This window comes from Eurypyga helias, unplaced genomic scaffold (assembly GCF_000690775.1).
Source record: "Eurypyga helias isolate BGI_N326 unplaced genomic scaffold, ASM69077v1 scaffold6753, whole genome shotgun sequence".
NCBI classification, from domain to species: Eukaryota; Metazoa; Chordata; class Aves; order Eurypygiformes; family Eurypygidae; genus Eurypyga; species Eurypyga helias.
The window spans coordinates 3,852-26,591 of NW_010241873.1; the positions used below are offsets into that span (position 1 = coordinate 3,852).

General features: G+C 38.4%; 1 protein-coding gene across 1 annotated transcript in view; it reads right to left on the reverse strand.

Annotated features, from left to right (window-relative positions):
- Positions 1-787: 787 nt before the first annotated feature.
- Positions 788-22,740, reverse strand: part of FRYL (FRY-like) — a gene marked incomplete at its 5' end in the record, with an annotated part of 79,336 nt that continues 57,383 nt past the window's right edge. The window contains 10 exons of the mRNA XM_010148894.1: positions 788-1,360; positions 1,745-1,941; positions 3,307-3,417; positions 4,355-4,372; positions 7,287-7,355; positions 11,904-12,002; positions 13,839-13,988; positions 16,051-16,258; positions 18,886-19,139; positions 22,417-22,584. Coding sequence (XP_010147196.1) covers positions 1,102-1,360; positions 1,745-1,941; positions 3,307-3,417; positions 4,355-4,372; positions 7,287-7,355; positions 11,904-12,002; positions 13,839-13,988; positions 16,051-16,258; positions 18,886-19,139; positions 22,417-22,584 — 1,533 coding nt within the window. The remainder of the gene's footprint in view (positions 1,361-1,744; positions 1,942-3,306; positions 3,418-4,354; positions 4,373-7,286; positions 7,356-11,903; positions 12,003-13,838; positions 13,989-16,050; positions 16,259-18,885; positions 19,140-22,416; positions 22,585-22,740) is intronic.

A 22,740-nucleotide genomic window follows, 5' to 3' on the forward strand; every position in this document is an offset into this window, starting at 1 on the left:
TGGATGTGACTACCGACAGGGAGAACCCCCCCTTCCCCTCATAGCTTTATACACCTACTGTCTTAACAGTGCATTGCACAAATTTACAAGAAAAATACTGGTTTTGCACTATACAGTTTCTAGAATATATACAGAATAAAATAAGTTAACTTCTAATGAGAATTGCTGATGGGCAGCATATATCTTTAATATACATTTTAAAGTCTCTGCAGGCAGCTACTTTTTGGTTAGTTGTTATCAATATTTGTAACGTAAGCACTGATCAGAGAACTGAGCAGCATTCCAATAAAGTTAACAGATATATTATTTCTTTTAGAAACACTGGGAAATCCCAGTTTAAAATATTATTAAATGTCCTAACATTTACACACTATGAGGATTAGATCTAATAAAATAAAATTTCTTCAAAAATAATCCTGCAGCTCTTTTAAGCATGCTCTGAAACCTTATTTAACAATCATCCATACCTTCAAAAAACAACTGTCACAGAGCCATACATTCTCACACACATCATTTCCTTGTTAGAGACGACAAAAGCAAATAAAACATTGAGAAGTCAACGGTTTTTGCAGTCCCAAGTCGTTCTATGCACGTCTGACCGCACATTCTTCATGACATTGCAAAGTGTGTCATTTAGGTGTTAGTTGATGATTATGTCTACTACTGCTGGAAAGCCAGGAAGCCTTGCAGGTCTTCAGCCAAAATAAACCAGCCTTGATTTTAGCCTCATCCCACCTGCGATACTGATTCAACCTTTAGAGGCTGTTGCTGCAAACACCATGTATAGTTCTGTTACAACAGAAAATAATGCATATGTATGCATTGCATGTAAGCCCTTTTCCTTTCATGTAGTTTTTATACATAAATTTAATAAAAAAATACTACTGCCACACGGCTACTGTGTAGAAAGAGCAGTCAAGTAAGATGTTCACTTCGATTTGCTGATTTTTGCTTTTGATGAAAACATTTCTTGCTGGGACGAAACTGTGTTGCTTGTCAGGATTGCTGGAGCTTTTCTTATCTATTTTTTTTTTTAATGGAAGGTGCTCAATAATAGTCTGAAGCGTCTTCATCATCAGTTCTTTTCTAAATGGCAGCTGTTCAGAATCCAGTGCTCACAAGATTCATTCCTGGTTTGATTTTCCCTAGAAGCCGATAGGATTGCACCACGCGGAGAGACTCCCGAATTTCTAGGTTAAGTTCCATCAGCTTTGAGCTGGCCTCAGACATATCTTGGTTGGAGCCCACTACTGCGAAGCTGCCAGTTTGACCAAGCGTCTGATGGCGGAAATATATGTGCAGCAATGTTTGAACCGGGTCATCTTCAGAACTGCCAAAGATGTCGTGGGGCCAAATAGATCTGTAAACACACAATTTGGATTTAAACGTTTTAAAAAAAAATTAATAATTTAATTGTTTTAATATTCTTGTTCTTTAAACAGACACTTGAACAGAAGACACAGAAAAACACAAGAGAAATGTTTCTTTGGCTGAGTCCTGAGAATTAACAGTATCATTTTCTCAGAGATAAATTCTAAAGAACAAGTCCTACTGGAATTGTTTGGGTTTTTTTTAAACTGGAAAATGCATATGAGCAAGCTGTAACGAAGCAACAGTTCTTGCCCTTTTCAAGAAGGACATCCAGCTGGAACTGAAAAAAAACTGGCATAGTGCCTATCCCTATCTTTAAATTAGCAAAACCCATTAGCAAACTCAGCTCTGAAAGCAATCCTTAAGCACTTACCTGAAAGCCTTGACCTGTGCTACAGCGGACACAAACTCCTTGTTTCTCAGGGTTTCAATGAGAGAATGAATAGCCGTTTCTGTGCTAGCTTGGGAAGCCTCTGCAATTTCAATTTCTTCGATACCACTGTCAGATGCAGCCTCGGCCTCCTTCAGACAGCTCTCCAAAAGAGCAAGTTCTTCGGACATGTTTATGACCTAAAACAAATACAAGAGTGAGCTTTTCAGGCTTAAATGTATTTCAACCAAATTAACTTTCAGTGGATCCGACTTACATTCTTCCTTCTCTTTGCAATCATAAAGGAGAGGCAGAAAAAGTACATCCAAAAATTTGCTGCAGTTGCTTAACTAGAGAAGTAACTTAATGGCCCAAGCGTGCATGGCAGGTATTTGGGTTTTCCCCTGACGAAGTTTCCATCTTGGTTCTTTTAAAATTTGTTTCAAAAAATAAATTTTGCTCCTCACATCACTTGGTAACAATTAAACCGACAAGAAGAATTAAAGACTTTTCCAAAAGCACTGCAGCAATCGTGTTATTACGAGGACAACTATGAAGAAAAAAAACCCTGGACGATGGGTAACCCAGCAGAATAACCGCAGTGCAGCCAGTGTATGTAATGCTACCTTTGGCTTTAGCTCCAGTGTATGAGTAGAAGACAAGGCTGTTGCTCAGGTATGCTTCTACATCTGACTAAATTAGGCAAGAAGTAGGACTGGTGTGATGCCAACCTTCTACAACTTTCTCCAGACGGAAATGAACTCTGTTATTTGCAGCCTCTACAAAAATGTGGAAATCTAAGCGAGGAACACGCATCATTTTTCCCCAAGTACTCAAAAGCCAAAGACCTTCACCCCACTACTATACCAAGGCAAGATCAGGCCTACAGGCATATTTTTTTTCCTGCTACCTCTATCTACTACTGCCCTACAGACTCAGGGGAGAACTTTCAGAAGACCTGATTAATAGCGTAACGCATTCAGATTAACTCAGCTAACATCACGTACGTACCACGACTGCACAGCTGCAGGGCACATTTTACTTCCAACATCAGTACAGCTAAAGATCGGGCGCAAGACGTCTAGAATGCATTACTAACTGCACTTAGGATGGGGACTGAGGTTGTGGAGTAATTGAATGGTGGCCAAAGTGACACAGTTCTATAAATCAGGTGGTAGCGTGTGATGGTGCTCGCAATAGCAAACACCAGGGTGATGGAAAGGGGCTTCATCGCAGAAATCTGTTGATTGGAGTTGATGTGCCTTGATTGTAGCTTGATTAGAATACACCAGGAGCGCTACTGAAATACTTAAAGTCCTCATCACTGGACTCCCTGCATTCCTGTCTACGTAACAGCTTTCAAGCTGTACAAAAATCAACACAGATAATTGAACATCTCAGAAAATTCTTGTGAGCTCTACTTAAATCTTTCATTAATTGCCTATAAACCTCCTTCAGTTTCTAAAAAGAAATCCCGCTGATTAAAATGTTATAAAAACGTACTTTAAAAAGTCTGGCTTTTAAAATGTCAACAATTAGTAGGTAAATGGCATGGTTTTCATTACCTCTGCTTCTTTTTTGATTGTTTTTACTTGGCTGATAAGTTTGCAATAGGCTTGGAACAGAAGCAACAACTGGAAATGCAACTTGTATAGCCTCCGACACAACTCCAGCTCCTACAAACGTAAACCACATCATTATGTTCAGGAAGTGCAAAACATCTGTTATCCAATACAAGAGACGATAAATGGCAACTTCTTCAGTACAGAATGTGCGAAATTAATAGTAGTTATTTGGTTACTGAAGAACATGCCAGAAAGATTTAGAAGCTAACGCAGCAGGAAGCTAATGAAAAGCAGATGAAAGCTTCACTCGGTTCTAGATTTACAGGTGGCCTCTCTCATGTAGGCTTTAAAAGTTTACTTTTTAATAAGCAGTTACATTTCTGGGTGGGGTGTAAAGTGATTTAAAAGGCATTTTTAAATGTCATGTTCCAAGACAGAGTTTCATAGATCACTCACTTTTATTGTTGATATTTTACTGCTTTATATTCAAGATCTAATATCCAAAAGAACCGGTTGTGGTCTGTAACCATGGAATCTTTCATAACCATCAATATAAATATGTAAGCACAGTATATAACCTGGCCCTTAGCTTACAACTGCTGGATGAAGTAAGAGGAGAACAATTCCATTCTTGGAAGCAAGAATGATGTTTCCGTGATAAAAGGTAGCTCTGATTCTATTTTAGAAAATACCACATGAAATCTTCTTAAGGAAATGAAACCAGCATTAACTTACACACTGTCTTGCTTTTATTTTTATGCATCCAAAACACCAATCAAGGTGCAGACAGCATTACTACTGCTTTACGTACAGACATAAAAGCTAGTGCTAATGGAATAATCTTCTATAACGTTCTAACTACAGGATCCTATTATCTACAAAGGACCAACAGTTCATTATGGGTTAGATGATGCAAAATTGAAGCACACAGCATGTTTGTAATAGTCTATGACAAGACATCGCTATGTCACAAATGGACGAGACAGATGGAGACCAGTGTGGTGACTGGCATGGTTAAGTATTTGATAAATCAAGAACCATCACTTACTGCTAGAATTTCCATTTGCTAAGCAAGAAGTTGAGCAGGTCACAAAAATACAAAGAAAGAAAAAAAAAAAGATCAAGAATTAGTGTAGGAAATAATTTTAATTAGGGTAAAAGATGTCCCAGATAAAATGGAGGAAGAAATACAAGTAACATGCTCCAAATATACCCTGAATGGAAAAAATTAAGACTGAATTCAAAATGAGATTACTTGCTGCTAGAACTAATGGATAGCATTTAAGCAAGTACGGTGGTCATAGCGAGCATATGAAGATGCAACCGATGTTGATTCCGACAGCTTTACTAAGCACATAGCTACACACGATGTGCAGAAGTTACACACTTTAACCGTAAACATTGCGTGCGTCTGTCCTGTACTGTCTGCTACCATAAACACAGCACAATCATTCTCTAAGCAAAAACTGGGGATGCACAGAACGCTGCGACGAGAGAAGGACTTTTAACTGCCAAAGTCCACCACAATTCTATGAGTCACCTTAATGAAGCACAAAGAATCAGACTGTGAGGGATGGCAGGGTCGATAATGTTTTTAGTGCTGAAGTTCCAGCGTTCTTTAAGCTAAGTCTCATTACTACTGTGAGCCAAAATAATCCCTTTCCACAAAATCACACCTTGATAGCTATTCTAAAAAATTCAAGAGAGATTTTCCTTTAAAAATGGCTTTGTACTGCTTCAGTGTCTCTCACATACTTGCTCACTTGAGAAATAATCTGATTTTTCTACCTGCTGGTCATGTACGAACAGCCTAGCCAGGGTCCAGATGCATTCTTTCAGGCTTGTGTGTAAGGACTAATAGCAAAAATCCAATAATTAGATTTACTTGCAAGTCTGCTAGCAAGGCATGAGCCAGAACAGAATTCATCTCACTTTTCCTTAGCTGTATTGACTACAGTGCCAAAAATTAGTAAGAAAATCTTATTTGTGTTAGTGAATGAAAAAATGAATGAAGCCGCTCTGTTTTCCTGAGCAAGGCAACACAGATGTTTTTAGCAGTAACTGGTTGACTGGGCAGACTTGTCAGCCCCACACTCCATTTACAAGGACTTGTGAAACAATGATCGTACATTTGGTCACTTCTCAATCTCCTTGAAGTCACTGTAAGGTTCTGTGAATAAATTTAGAACTTCGGTAGACTGTGTGCGGAGAACAGGACTCTGCTTTCTCAACTGTAGACTGTGTGCGTTTCTGAAGCAGGAGAACAGGACTCTGCTTTCTCAACAGGTACTATGCATGACAAAGGTTTCAACTGAACCTGCAAGTGCGAGGAGCACCCTAAGAAAAAACAGCATGCCTTGCAGGCTCGGACTGAAAACCAAAATCAAAACAGGTTCCCTCAAATAATCAGTGTGAGCGGGCGCGTAATGCCTTTTCAGAGGCCATCTTCAAACCCTGCAGGAACGGGCAAGAACAGCCAAAACCGCCTCACTCAGAATCCTCTCCGTACAATCCAAATGAAAGCCTGCATGTGGCTTTCCCTCCTTTTCTTAGTTCCCCCAGTTCTATGCTGGGAACAGTAACATTCACCTTCACGGTAAGAGTAGTTATGTTCTAACAGTTCAACGTTAAAACAGTTTCTTGGCCTATATAAACAACATTCTAAACCAAGGAGCATTTATGTATTTCAGTCCACATTACTAATATACAGAACATTTACTGTACTGTAATAGCAAATGTTATCACAAGTGTCTGAACTCATAGCAGTCAGTATACGAAGATGGAAACCAAGTGTAAAATACACTAAATGTTGTGTTCACGGGCAAAGCAAAAATCCTTGCAAATGGCAGCAAATTATTTTGCTGTATTACCTATGCTTATCCACATGAAATCTTTTTTTTTTTTAAAAGTGCAACTTTGATGCAATATAGAAATCAACAGCATGATCTCACATGTTTCGCTACTCTAAAAATTCAGGTGTGTTTTGTAACTGAATTTTAATATATAGATGAGAGCAAATGAAAAGTGTATAAGAGAAGAAATAGTCCGTGCACAGACATTTCTCTTGCTGAACACTCCATTTTCAGCAGCAGAAACATAACCAAGTGCATCAATGAGTAGAGTCTGAATAAAAGGCAGAAAATCCCACTTTTTTTTTCAGCCTGGATGTGGGATTTTTGTCTAAACGTTGTTGTGAAAACGTAAGTTCATTTGCTACCTGCAATTCTACTTTCTTACATTTTTCACTGTTCTTAGTACAGGACTCTAGATGGCAGATCCCTTGTACCTACTACGGGTAGTTCTGGGATTTGCTTTTTTAGCTACAGATCAATATTATGCAACTACTGTTAAAAAAAAAAAAAAAAGTCCTAGTCTGCTTGAGGAAAAGCTATCACTTACTATTGCAATTAGTAATATTAAACACGGATGACTGCCATGCAAATACATACAAAATACTGAACTAATATTAATAGGTTACTTCACCTATTGTCGTTAGATGACATTTTGGCGAAAGTGTTTAATGAGATTTTTGCCATACTGCTACTTTCATCCCTGTTCCTTCTTATCCAAATAATGGCCCCAGAAAGGTCATATGTATTTATATAGTACTAATGATATTAAATTCAGCAGAGGTTTTTGGCTAGACAGTTTATCTGAGCATAGAAGCAGAATGCTAATCATATTTCTTCTAGATACAGCTGCAGAAAAGCAGACTTGCTGGTACACAGATGGTATCTAGTCTGCTTATCTACTCAGTGTTATTAAGTCTAGAACCAAAGACAGGTTGCCAGCTTTTATTAAAAAGAGCCCTTTTTATTAGACCACTACTTCATAAGAACGTGAGTTTCCAAAAGATAACCGAAATGAAAAGCTTTTCATAAATTTTTAATCTCTCTGCAAATATTGGATATTTTTGTGCAAGAGATAAATATGGGTTTTTAATCTCATATCCAGAGACTCACAAATGACATAACACCTACCTGGGCATCTGTGTTAGTGCCATGAATACCATCATCAGTACCAAACGTTCTTTTGCAGTCTTCTAGCCACTGCAAAATAAATATAAACAGGATTAAACATCATCTGAAACAGCAAAAGGAAGGCTCTGCTACAACTGCACAGAACACGTAAGCTTCACGCATTCTCGGATTCTTTAAGAAACTGTGATACAAAATCAATTGTTTACCAGTGTTATTTCCACTCTCATGTATCACTCTAGTTTTTATGGTGTCCCTCCCACTATAAATTTCCCGCCGCCTTCATTACCCCAGATGGGAATAGTACACTTCAGCATAAATACTAATCTGTGATTGAATTTGGGGACTGTGCTAGTGAGACACGTGGGAGGGTGGAGGCAGAAAAACCCTTTTCTTTAAATGGGATCATATTTTTGCTTTACTTGCTGCACAAGGTTTACACCAACATGATTTCTCAGCATTTAAAATACAGCATTAATTCAGAATTAGAGAGTAAGTAATCACGCAAATGCAGGTTTACTGGATGGAAAGAAAAAAAAAATTCTTCAGTGGGAGTTTAGCATGACCTCCAGTTCATACAAGCCAGGGAGATGAAGGATTCTCACATCACACAATGCAGACATCACCCTCTTCCATGAATACACGGGGCTGTATTTAACCCCAGTCCCTACAGCAGACAACAAATTAATAATTTCAGTGGGTAATCTCTTCTTCTAATTTTAAGCAACCATGGAAATTTGAAAGTCTTGATACAAAGCACTTGCAGAATCGATCTGCTCTTACTGGACAACACGATCTGATCATCTCACCGACACAGTGCCCAGCATGTTTTTCGGTACAGCGCAAACAACGGCGAGCATGAGGTAATTCGGGTACTACTGAAATGGGAACGTGTCACGTTGAGATAAAGTGCAGATTATCTTCTCAAATGAAGAACAGGCCCTGTACATCCAGGGGCGAATAATTTAGCATACCGTGTGTTTGATATCTTGAGTCTCACAGGAAATCTTAGTGACCTTTTTCTAACCTTTGTCTGATGCAAGAAAAAGAAGAATGTGATTTCCCATCTGCTCAATTTAATAAAGGTTACTTAGTAGATTAACTAGGCCTGTGTGCTTATCAAGAGGAGAAATGGAATTCTCTAAACACTGCGGTGTCAGCTGCAATTAGTAACATGGATACCGACGTACAGAGCAAATCTCATTTTTCTTTTTATCTGCCAGCATCCATCGGCAACAGCGGAATAGGTTTGCACTGGAACAAACAGCATCAGCAATGGGGAAGATAGTATTTATTTTCACACACTGCCCTTTTAAGATTTCTTTTAAATCTTAAAACCAGTCTGAATAAAGGGTATGCCTACCACATTACGATATACATATAAACTTTTCTGTTACGTTTATCTGATTCAGTATCTTTGTCTCTATACGCACGTGAAGTCAGAGCAACTTCCTTGCGAGGAGACAGAACAGCAGCTCCAAAAAGGTGACAAATTTAATTTGCTAAAAAATTTACATATGTTCAGCATGGCAGAAAGATCTCAATTTTGAGAACGGCGGTAGATGGAGTGACAAAATAATCTTCTTTCTATGTCTGCTTGACATCCATTTATGTTTTCCTCACGTATGCTAAGATAGGGGGTGAAGAACGTTACTGAAAGCGTGATACAGGGATGTCTGTAGTTGGTCTTGGTCACAGCACAGGTTGGTTTGCCAGCTTAACCCAAAACCAGACATCCCAATCCCAAACCACCCCCTATACTATAGGTGCCCTTCTATCTCGTATCTCTGTGCAGAGGTTAAGAGTTCCTAGGAACTGCAGCCCAAGCCTTTTCCTTTTTCAATCTGCCTCGCGTGAATGTCAGTACAACACACGGCACTGACAGGAACAAACATAACCTGTTGGGGTAAACTTTAAACAACGCTTTTCCATTACAGAAGTTAATGTAGGGAATTTTCCAGTGGTTGCTTACAGAGGATACCGGGTTACTGTGCAAATTATACAGAGGTAAATATCTATTTATATTACTTTATTACACAATATCCCAATCATTTTAGTTTGATCATTTGTCTGCATGTTTCTATGAAGAAAGCAAAGATCTGCAATAAGCTCACTGTGTCCTTTACTTTCAGATTGAACAGGATAGACAGCACAATTGCCTGCAACAACAGAAATTCAGATTTGACTAGAGAAAGTCTTTTTCAATCATTCCCCACACTCTGTGTAATAGGACAGAGCAAGAAAACCAGTAAAACACATCTGAGGAACAGCTTTGGAAGATTTTTAGTCTACGTATACTATATAATACACCCACCCTCCCCCCAGAAAAGAGGGCCAAGAGATGAAGAAATGCTTTAAAAAAAAAATTTAGAAAAGTAAACTATCTAAAATAGAGTATCAACACTACTTCTAAATTAACATGCTAAATAATATTGAAATAATGCACCAAAATAGCTATCAAGAGTCAGAAATAATTGCCTAAGCTACACATTTCTTCCTCCTCAGTACTGCTGCTTTTTATTTTTAAACTATTAAATAAAAATAAAACCCTGGCAAAATGCTCTCAGTCATTTCAGAATAACTCCTTTCATCCTGTGAACCTTTTTCCTGTTCCAGTCACTCACAAATCCTGCGGCAGAAGACAGGCTGACCGCAGAAACATGTTACTGCACACCCTTTTGACGGCTGCACCACAGAAAAACAACACTCTCACTATGATGTAATGACAGAGGCCATCAAACCGATATCCATATTCCTTTAGCAAGTAAACTAAAATACAAACAAGCTCTAAATATCCAGCATGGATTTACGTCAATAGGATACGTGGCGGTGTAAAATTAGGTAAAAATACAGTAAGAGTGGATTCGTAGCCATCTGAAAGGGACACAGTTTTAACTCAGCATGCTTTTACAGATCAAGCAAACAATACCATTCGTTACTGCTATCAAAGACTGTAGGCTAAATGAGAAGTTGATATACAGAGAATTCCTCCATCGTGCCTTCCTCAACCCCTCCTCTCTGACTCGGGGGCAAATCAGTTAGGCTCTCTGCCTCAGTCTTGCTCTCCAAAACGAGGAATAAAATACATTTTTTTCTCGTAGGAGTGATGACAGCATTAGGCACTGCAGATTGTCAGATATTACATCAAGTAAGGTAATCTTAAGTCATTAGATGAGCACTTTGTTTCTGAATAAGCCTAATGGGCAAAATGTAGCTCATTATATTAGACCTCATGAGTGAGCTTACAAATAAATTGTTATTACCACAGAGCAGGGCAAAAAATGCAGCAGCTCTTGCAAAAATGCTGGCTTGGGATCCTAGAAAAAGTTCATCTGCTTTAACAGTGCTGTGTGGCATACTTCAGTGTTGTTTCTGAGGAATTTGAGGTCCTTTCCACAAAAAAGTGGATGTCTCTTCTATTCAACAGAGGAGCTGTCAGCAATCTCTGCAAGGCAGAGGCCATCATTTCCTAATAAACTCAGCATGATCAAGAAACATGGAGCGACTTGTGCTGCAACATACAGCTCTGCCAAGATGTCATGGCTTGAATTCTGGTTCTGTTTCACGTCGCTCGAACTTGCCTACACGGCCATTGTCGTGGCCTCACGGGCTGCTGAGGTTAGTAAAAAGTTCCTTCAAATGCATGTTTCATTTTCCTAGGGATCATTTTCTCTCTACAAAAAAAGCTCCATGTATTCTCTCTCTCCCTGCATCTGCAAAACAGATTGCAGATCCATGTTTTCTTTTGGATCTTGAAATAGAAAACTCACCTGTTTCAGTTTACTGAAGTTAGGATCTTCCCTCCTAAACCTCACACAAAGGTTCACAAAACCCAATACACAGAACCTTGCTACAGAAATTTTCAACTTTATGTTTCTCTGCAAAAACTATATGACCGCTAACATATACCTTGAAAACTAAACTGTATAATTCTAAATAACAGACACAGACGTCAGCCTCAATGGGATCCCGTTGCAGGATGAGAGACCTAGATTTATATGGGTATGTATGACACAGCTGTTTGAGGCCCCACTACACTCAGTGGAGATTCAGTAAACAAAAAGAGGTCTAACGACCTATTCAGCTAAGCAACAAGACAGCATCTATATTAGGGTAACATGCATGGCTTTCTTGATTTCTTTTACTGTATTGGCTTGATCCTTGGATACTATGGATGTTGAGGCACTTAATGCACATACAGTTATCTGTAAATGTCTAAATCTGGTGGTGAATCCCATCCTTCCAGTCTAATAAGCCAGAACGTTCATAAAGAAAAAAAAAAACCCTATTGATATTCATGTTAAAAATATCTGAATATTTTTATTAAAGAATTTTAAAATGAGGAGTGCAGTTTTTCCAGTGTTAATGGCATTTGTGCAATGTTATAGATTCAAAGCCAATTTCAGGAGTGGGCGCAACAAAAATGCATTTACACATAAAAACCCCTCAGGTTCAGATTATACACGCAGAATACTTGTAAGAAAAGTAAACAGGATTTAATTTCAGAATTTTTTCCCCACATTATACTCTGAGATACCTGTGTTGAGAGATAATGACCTGCAAGATTCCATTCATGAGTAGGTTCTAATATTTTTTTGTTTTGAAATGTAAGAGACTCACCTGTTCTGCTGCCTCTCTTTTGACGTTATAGGTATCCAAGTGTTCTTGGAGCTCTAGAACACTGAACTTCAATGTTTCGAGCAAGCCACATGACATCAGCTGAAAGATAAAAGCAATCACCCCTGTAGTCCTGTAACATCTGTGATCCAGACAGCATAATATCTAATTTATATAATATGAAATTCCAAGTCCACATTTGGAAAACCAATCAGAATTAGTCGGTTAAAGATCACACGTGACACCTCTGCGTGAGTAAACCAACACTCGTATCAGTGAACAACAGTTTTGATTCCAAAATAAGAAGTACTTAGTACATCTGAAAGAGATTTCAAAGGGATTTTTAGATCTTGCAACAGGAAGAATAATATTTGCTAAACACACAGCCAGTGTAAATAGAAGAGCCTGCAGCAGGAAAAAGGTACTGCTGGACTGCTCCTGTAGCAACCTAAGGAGTGTCCAGGGAGGGTTACTTGCCCTTCCCGGTACACAAATTGTACCACCAGCAAGGGCTTTGGTCTGTAGCAACCAAGAACTGTCAAAGCAGGAACTGTTGGATATTTGAAGAATCTTCTACTATTAATTATTTTGCCTCTTTCAACATAGTTTCAGAATATTTTTCCCCTCAGGGCCTGCTACCTCAGCTTTGCTCCACACCATTTCTCCCTGGAGTTTTATTTCCACTTAGGTGGTTCATTATTAACCTTTCTCCTGTCGGTTCTCACAGTAATTGTGCCTCCAGCATGGCGCTTCCTCCCTCACACACTTTTAACAGCTCTGCATTTTTCTCCAATCCCTGTAACCTGGTCCCTCTTGGTCAGCTTGGAAGTGCGATCACGAAACTGTGGCACGGAGAGTGACGGCATCCCACATTACTCGGGCAGGGGTGGGAGTGATGCTTACACCTTTTTCCAAGGGCATCAAGATTATTACTGTACCACCATATTAAGACACTGCTACTCCCAATTCCGGGTCCACATCAGCCACGAAGCAAGTTACGTCTCCGTGCCAAACGGTGCGCAGTAATGGTGCGCACCTCTGGTCAGCAACAGGCCATGAGCCCCTCCCACATCAACCTCAGCTTTGATGTAAGGGGGCATCTTTCTGCTGAAAAATCCACATATTTCATAATCCTTGTGATCTTTCTCGAAAACGTTTCCAGTTCATCTGTATTTTCTCTGAGAGCAGGAGACCAGAACTGCCCCCAAAACTCAGGATGTAGGTGTATTGAGTACATTGTGTCAATGATGTTTTTGGTTTCTGTCTCTTTACTTAATTATTCCAGCATAGCTTTTCTGACTGCTCCTCAACACTGAGCTGACTTCTCACATTAATATTTATTATAACCCAAGATTTCAACTTGCATCACAACAAACAATTCAAACCCTTCACTGCATATTTGTACCTAGAATGTTTTTCTCATGCATCATTGAATATATACATGAACAATACAATTTAAAAAGGCAATCTTGCTGCTAGGTAAGTAGTCTTCCTTTTTCATATTTGTGCAAAGAATAAATATGAACAAGCAGGAAAGATGAAGAATAGCAAGGGGATTAAAGTGATATCTAGTATCAGTAAGTTCCCTCACTGTTCATTGTTACAGCTGGAGGTTATTTTTTGGAGAAAATACACTTTTCACTTGTGTTTTCAGATGTTTATGATACATAGTGGCCACCTAACTTTAAAATTCCTTTCTGATTTCAATGATGAAAGGCTTTTTTTTTTTTACATCCCAAAAATTATTCAGATGCTTCGATTAGTGACGTTAGACAGCAACATTTAAAAGGCAAAAACATCATTAACACATTTTATTCAAGCCTTAGAAAAAATCTTCCTGAGCGTTCCTATTTTCCAAATGTTAAAACATCATTTTGTACGTTATATAAAACTAATCGAGGAGACAGATATTTCACCGTGTAAGTTTGAGATTTTTACCGTTTCCGCATCCACAAAGACCGTCGGACATTCTGAACATAACATCATCACTTCCAGAGAACTTTTAAATTTTGTTCCAATGCGCTGCAAACTTTCGCCAAGAAAGCTGACCGAATCATTTGTTATCGACACAAACTTTCGTTGAATGGTCTAGAAATCAAATCAGAAAAACATTTATTTTACTACCCTTCCTCTTTGGCTTTTTAGATTAAAAATTTCAGGGCAAATATCCATCCTGACGGCATATATTTTTGTCGTTAACAAACTAATACATAACTTGCTCTGAATATTTATGTAAAACTACCTCCAGAAAATGCAATCAATCAATCCAACCAGCCTGTACATGGAAAGACAATTGCTCCTTTCACACCTAGGCCTTTACTATCAGTATAGCTGGATGACTATTTGTCTTCATGCAGTACAGACAGGAGTTCGATTCATTTTCAAGTGTTTATGTTGCAGAAAATTACGCAGTTTTACCTGTCAGAATACGACCTGTGTAGCACAACTTGTGGCTGAAACTGCCACCTGCAGGGTTTCTACCCTTCTTCAAAAATCAGACCTATGTATATCCTGCTCAATTATGTAGACTGTCGGCTTGGCCTAATAAAACACTGTGCTTTGCTACATATTATTTCATAAATCCTAGAACATTACTGTAGAATAAAACTATACAAAATGATATTTACAGCTGCAAAGTTAAACACAGTGTAGGAAATAGAAGGCAAAACAGAAAGGCCCAGTCAAACCGAGGCCACCAGAGTTTCATTTAATCATTTTAACCCTCCTCTGAACCCAGTAATGACTCCTCAGGAACACTTTGCCCAGGCTGGAGTCCCGGACTGATTACCCCTTTTCCCCAGAGTATCCACCTTTCCAGCTGACTGAGGGCTGCCCTGGCAAGCCGCAAAGCTTCACCTTTCTTTCTAGCCCCCTCTTTAATGAACACAAGAGAACATGAACTCCCATTTCACCACTTTCAGGAAATGAATGGATGTGTGATAAACAACTGCAGGTTAGCTTTGGTATACTACACAGAAACTAAACCCGTGGTGTCTAGATGAAGCAAAAGCACAAAAAGCTAAAACCAGTAACAGGAATTTCACAGCGCTGTGGCAAAACACTTAATTCAACTAAAAATGGAAAATGGGTATAGATGCACAAACAAGTTATTCCATGGATAAGGTGGACCATGAATTCTTCATGTATAAGTAACTTCATAGTACTAACCCTAAACCTGCCCTGGGATAAAACGATGCCCAGTGTTGTAAAACAAAGCGAGGCTTTCATGAGAAATTCATTACGATATACCAAACGGCAGGCAAAATTAACGTTGGAGATAGAAGAAAGGCTTGGAGTTGTAAGGTCTTGGTCTGTAGTACCGAATCTGCTCTTAGCTCGTGTGGCACACATCGACTGTAAATAAAATGGATTAATTGTGCCTCTCCAATCCCATAAGAAGTTGCAAAGAATAAAGTATGTCCAAACGGTACCACTTTGAAAATGCAGAAAAACCATCTCCTACATATAGGGAGGAGGGTAGTGCTGGAAAAATTAAGCCCTAGGCATTTTGTGTTGGATACCATATCTATGACGTACATGTAGTTGGAGAGGCATTTGAAACTTCCAGCTTTAGTGCATCTCCTGGTGTTTCAATTACTTCTCTGCAGAAAAATCCCCAACTTTTCTCACAAGACAGATGCAAGATATATTCATTGATGTTTGTCATGCTGCGATCCCGTAATAATTAATCCCACAGAAAACCCAGGAGAAAGCCATTAATTCTGTAATCAAGCACAGAACCTGGGTGATGTTTGGAAAATAGTAACACAATAACCTGAACTAAGAACTTGTAAGAGACACTGAATTGTTTTGGTGTTTGTTTTTTGGTTTTGTTTGTTTGTTTGTTTGTGGTGTTTGTTTTTTGTGGGTTTTTGTTTTTGGTTTTTTTTTTTTTTTTTAATTCCCCCCTTCCTCTCCCACCCTCAGTAGAATCACTCCTGGTCAATGAATACAGCAGATACCCCATGGAAAAATAATGTATGGCCATATAACGTTCTTTACGTGTGTTTTTTGCCTGCTTTTAGTTTGCTTTCTAAGGCTTCTTGCTACTATAATCTCACAGCTTTTACAGTTAGAGAGGGGAAGAATAGTTTTGAAAGCAGGAGGAAAGGATTTCAGACAAACAAGCGTGCCTTGGCAATTCACTGACCTGAAACAACCTCGAGAAGACGTGAAATGTATAGACAGCACAAGAGCCATCTGTATCTGACAGCATCTGATTGACGTGGTAGCGCCAGGCTTGCTCTTCGTCATCGTATGCCACTGGCTGGAAAGCTGCCAATATGGCAGAAAGAAACGGCGAAGGAGGTGGGGAAGTTTGTACTTCAGGGAAACCATCCTGTTCTTCTTCATCTTGGCTGTAAATAACAAACAACAGAAGTTAACTCCTCAGTAATTTTTTTTTTTAAAAGGGAAAAAACCCTTCATTTTGGTAGGATGAAAAAAACAAGAACTTGGAATTCAGAATAGTGTTTTGTAAGATAAATAATTGATCAACTAAGGTAACGATGAACCAAGGAAAGACTAAAAAAGCAAAAAAATGTTTGCTACAACAATATAAAGAATTGCTTGTACTCTTAAATACCACATGTTATTAAAACATGTTATTTCTATATATCCCTGGCTGTCTTCAGGGCCAGGCTGGATGAGGCTTGGAGCAACCTGGTCTAGTGGAAGGTGTCCCTGCCCATGGCAGGGTGTTGGAACTAGATGGTCTTTAAGGTCCCTTCCAACCCAAACCAGTCTATGATTCTTTCTATACGTATCTACAGACAAAGGACTATCTGTAGGTTATACATAGCTACATGCAGCACAATATACATAATTACACACCACTCAAACTGGTATTTTCTTCTTGCCCCAATGCTAAATTAACATTCAATTCTTCAAATTTTTATTCATCTAACCATATGGTCCACCAATATCTATACCAAATTCCAGCTTTCCTTAAGAGAAACACAAGAGCTCATTTAGCAGTGTAATACTAAAACTGCCTTAAGCGACATCATAAGTGAGTGGAAATAGATTGGAACACTCGTTTTTATGGGCAATCAATTTAATAGGCCTTTGTTCAAAGAGCGTTTGGCAGTTGTGCTTTCCATTAGCTACCAGACCTCCAATGAACATATCAACCTATAAATTAATCAACACTACCACTTACAATCACTGACTTGTTACAATTTTCTGTATTACGAGGAATGATACATTTTGACAGTTCTTGTGTAATCGTACCTACGCAGCAATAAGACATGTGGGAGGATTCTAAGTAGATAGTTTATTAAAACCACCCCATTCACAGGGGCACCAAGTATGTCCTAAACAAGGTTTAAACGTGTCTTAAACAAGAAGTGTGGATGCTGTTTGTAGGTATGTTCTTCTGAGTAGCACAAAGCTCAAAAGCTAAGACTCAATGCTTTTAATAACACCTGTAACCAAAGCTTCTGCAAGATTTTCAAGTGTTTTCTAGATTGTGTATTAACTCTGCAAATAATCACCTCTGTTGCTCTTCAAACTAGAGCTATGGGGTTTTTTTGTTTGTTTGCCTAATGTAAATAAACTAAAAGCTTAAGAGATTTTTTACTTGCACATTAGGAAATAAACTATTAACTGGTACCAGCCTTTAACTCTGGCAAGGCATATTGCTGTGGGCTGCATATGGGTTTATAAGAGTCAATTTTTCTGTCCCTGTCCCAGTAGAACCTTCTCAAACAACCTGGTCTTTTTACAGCTCCTTTTCTGTAAAAGGCTCCCTAAATGATCTCTCTGCCAGAATATACACTGGTCTATGTTCCTACATATTATTCAAGCCAAAGTGCTGAACAAATTTTAAGTATCAACAAGCCTGTGAACAATTTTGAATTTTTTGTTTTGGTTTGGGGGTTTTTCGTTTGTTTTGGTTTGGGGGTTTTTCGTTTGTTTTGGTTTGGGGGTTTTTCGTTTGTTTTGGTTTGGGGGTTTTTCGTTTGTGGTCTTTTTATTTGCTTGTTTGGGGTTTCTTGTTTGTTTTCCCTCCTTCTTAACATTGTTACATGCAAGGGACTTAGGGTTTTATTTTAAATATGCTTCAACCACCTAGGACTAACTATAACTTTACCTTCCAATAGTTATTTTTGCTTTCCATATTAGAAAATAGTACATATTATTCAAGCCAAAGTGCTGAACAAATTTTAAGTATCAACAAGCCTGTGAACAATTTTGAATTTTTTGTTTTGGTTTGGGGGTTTTTCGTTTGTTTTGGTTTGGGGGTTTTTCGTTTGTGGTCTTTTTATTTGCTTGTTTGGGGGTTCTTGTTTGTTTTCCCTCCTTCTTAACATTGTTACATGCAAGGGACTTAGGGTTTTATTTTAAATATGCTTCAACCACCTAGGACTAACTATAACTTTACCTTCCAATAGTTATTTTTGCTTTCCATATTAGAAAATAGAAACACGTTATTTTACTTTAAAAAGTCTTAGAAATACGTGACAGACTGATTAACCCTAACCCTGAAAAGAAACCTCGGGAAAATTCAGAGCCAAAGTGGCCTGAATCCTACAGGAGCTTTGATTAAAAAACCCCGATTTAACCTTTTTTTTCCTGTCTTTGTGTGCCAAAATAGGTTCTGCCGTAATTCAGAGCAGTTCAGGAGCTTTTCCATGTTATACTGCTTGCAGCTGGTGGCTGCCAAGAAAACACTCCAGAACTCTCTCTGACCTCTCTTCCCATTTCTAGCCTATCGATGGTGATGAATGTGCCAGATTTCTTTTATTCACGAATTCTCACCTTTTCCTGCATGGCTGTTTTCCCTGTACCAAAAACAACTGCTGAGCAAAGTATCGAGTTTATTTGCTCTAAGAGGAAAACCAATCAACCATGATTTCAGATATGCAAAACATCATTTTTAGATACTTGTATTATGGGATTCATGGAAGAGCCCACACTATAAGAAAGCCTACTTTGATTCACGCACTGACATCTAATTTCCGATACTTAGAATCAATCTTACCTAGACAAACCAGAGAAGTCAGCTTCTTCTTCTTCACATCTCTCATCGAGCTCTTTCAAGGCAAGAGTGACATCCTCTTCGCAGATAGATTCAGAATAGCTCTCAGGAGCTGCTGCCTCTGCCAGTTCTGGGGCCTCTTCCAACTCAAGAGATTCATGACAGACCAGACAGTCCTGTTGTTCTTGCAGCAGATACAACCCAGTGTCTTCACTAGCAGTGCTAACCTGTTCATCCCTGACTGCTGAACTGCCATCCTGCGAAACAAACATACTTTTATTACTTTTATTGTCAGGGCTTATGTGTTCTTATCAGGTTTTATTATGGTAAAGTAACAGTTATTAAAAAAAGTTTACAAATATCCATTTATACTTTAATCATTCAGCTCTTTGAACGGTTAAAGTTTTACTTGAGCAAAGACAGGCAGTCTAGTTGTAAAGTTTGTAACTTCTAGTTAACGTTAATATTGTAGAATATGACTTCTTATTTACAGCAAATACAATTTCTCAAATACACTCCATTAAATCTGTTAACAGTACCCGGAAAAGTATTTGCAAATAGCCTGAAACATATTTAGATCACGACTAACACAATCAAGACTTTCTTATTTTACTTTTCTAGGTAAGGATGAAAATTACTGCCTCATGCTTGCCTTTGGGGCCTGGAACCAGTACAGAACATTTCTCCTCCTTTCTGCTCTCCATTTTAACAGGTTTCCAAGCATAACTGAGCAACAGCGTAATGGGTGAACAATGGAAAGGGGACATTCTGCTATTTTTATTGTTTTGCCATTACTGTTAACAGTAAGGAGAGGTTATGGGTCTAACCCGGAATCTCTAAATGTAGGCTTTCAATCTCTGGCAATTATAAAGAGACGATGATTCAACTCAGGTAGGCAATATTAGAATGACCCTTTCGCCCTTCCCTCTTCCTCCATTAGCATTATTGTACTCATTAAGATCGCTATATTGAACAGAGGAATTCAGATTTAGTTAATTCATGATGAATCCATTTGAAACCTTTGACTGGATTTTTTTGTGACATAAAAATAACACTTTCTTGTACTTGCTATTTCCTAAAGGCATAAATTTCTATACGTTTTCATTCTTAGTGCGCTGTCTTCCTCTACTGGCATATCCAAGACTGGCCAACAAACCTTTGATCAGCCTCTAAGCATACACACCACTTCATGGCTTTCACCAGTCTAAACAGATCATCTGGCAGATAAATAACTGTACATATATTAGAAAAAGACAATTCAGCTTCAAACAAAACTGTATCATTTTCTTTCACAGCGATCCTAACCTTATCTCACTTTGAGTACGGTACTCCTCGAGGTGAGACTGCTGTCATTTGACACAGCCAGTGACCTCACTTCCAATGCCTCTTTTGTTAATGTTACACCTGGAATTTTATGGCACAGAACAGCCACTTTGTCACGCCGAGTGGCTACAGCACATGGGAACGCAAGACACGCTCACAGTACCACAGCAAAATAGTCTGGATTGAATTTCTGTTACGGATGTTGACATAGGATACAGAGCTGTGCTGATCACATCTGCTCGAGGTACACCCGAGGGATGCACTTTTAGAAAATATTTAAGTGCTAATTACTAGCTGATAAATTTACAGCTACGTTAATCTTCAAAATGCCATGACTCCCAATTTATGAAGTTCTCTGAAAAAATTTTAAAAATGCCATTTATATAGCTGACAACTCCACGGAACCTAAGGAAAAATCACCTCTAGTAAAAAGTGCTTGCTTTATATTGCATTTGAGGTCTCTTTTTTTTTTTTTGATACAGCAAATTTTTTCTGGAGGCTGCTTAGTAATGGAATTATTTTACAGCCCACGTAAAATGTTTCCATATTTTTAATGACATTGGTGCTTTTTTTGTGCGAATGTTTTCACCTGGATTATCGGAAGTACAGTGATTTTATAGAGAGCTGCCCAAGACCAATAAATCCAATTATACAGGCAGTCTCAGAAAGAACTACGAAGACATAAAAATGAGTTAGAGCTGAGAATGTACCACAAGTGAAGAACAGGAAAGACAGAAGTTCTACTGTGGTGAATTTCATTCTATAAAATACCAATTTATCTATCGCTTCTTCCTTTTGAAATCTTAACATAAAACCATCTCCCCTGCGTGGAAAAAAAAATCATCCAGGTGAGTGTTCCTCCCTCAAAATTCCACTGGAACCAAAAGGCACGTGGGTAGACAAGCAGATGAAGCACTAACAGAACAATCTGACAGCCTAACCACAGGCGTTCTACAAAAGTTTAGACAATTTATCAACTGCAATGTAACCAAACCCTTTAAAAAACACCCCGAACATACAGGTCATCATAATGGAAAAATATAAAAAATATTTATGTCACAATATTACACTTTCAGAAGGTGAGGATTTTATCACAGGAAGCCAGTCAGCCACGTTTTCCCTTTGCTGTACTCTAAGGATGTCTCTTACTCTTACAGTTACCTTCACCAAATGCTAGATATGTGGGTGGTTATAAGAAGAGTGATTTTTCTAGGTAGCACACAGGTTTATTAGAGCTTCTCTACAGAAACCCCAGTCACTTGAACGAGTGAGTTGACTGTTTAAACTGAGCTGACTCAAGACTCAAGTGTAAACTGTGCACTGCTTATTCAAATGCACATAGGAATTTTCTAGAAAACTCAATAAAACTGTATGTTCTGTTAAAGATGGTATTATCAATGTTTGTGCAACCAAAAAATAAGATTGCCAGTAGCAGCAATAATTTTAATGGAAGGGACAGAAAGTCCACCTAAACCTAGCCACTTCAAATTCAAGAAAAAACCCAACATACTGAGGTTTTAGCTACAACTGCTAAGCACTGTAGGAATTGTAGCAGGCAAGAGTTTTATTTTCAATGAGTTTTTAAAATTTTTAATTATTCAGAAGATTTTAAAAACCAAGTAACTGAAGTACTCACAGATTTGCAGGCAGCCATTAGCTCGAAATCTGTCTCAGTCCACACAGGCCTTTCCAAAAAAGTACACCACTAGCATCTGTGGTCCTTTTTAAAGGATTATTTGATGGAACCAACTGCTAACACAGCTGGCCTGAGGTTTTATTCCCATATAGCACCAATCACATTAACCCAAAGAAAGCAAAAAAAGCCCACAAAACAAAACAAATAAAAAACCCCAACCCAAAACACAGGGGGGAAATTAAGAAGTATTTCAAAGAAAATATTGCTCAAGAAGGATTTCAACTGTATCAAGTAAAAGCATCTTGAATATTAGCCTATTTTCATTCTGCACCATGAAATGATCATTATCAGCCCTTCAGAATATTTTTAACCTGTGTAAGTTCCCTCAGTCCATCCCAAGTAGTTTTCATACTGCGGGAACATTTTTAAGAACCTTCCAACAGGTTAGAAATATTAAAAGCAAATCAAATAATCATTGTAACAGATGAAAATTCAGTTGAAAAGAAAGCCAAAGTTGCTACTAAACACTAGAAGGAGCCCAGATCAGCCATGCACCAGCCCACATTTCTCCCCACCTCAGGCAGCTGGTTGCTAGAGTTATCTAGAGAAGCCTCCAAACTTGGGGTCTCAGTTCTGATTTGAAGCACCTCTTCTGTTCCCACACTGCTAGTGGAATCTTGAGACTGAAGCGATAAACCAGCATGATCTGATATTGTTTCATCTACAGCAGAATCGCTGTTTAACTATGACAGAAAAGAAAGAAATGTGAAATTTGTGATAGTTTATCAAACGTATAAATTACAGGGAAAACCGTGTAAGTTTTGAAATAGGCAGTTTCAGCATGGTTAGCTATTTGAATTTATTTACATATTACGAGTTTAACAGCTTTACGCTAAACC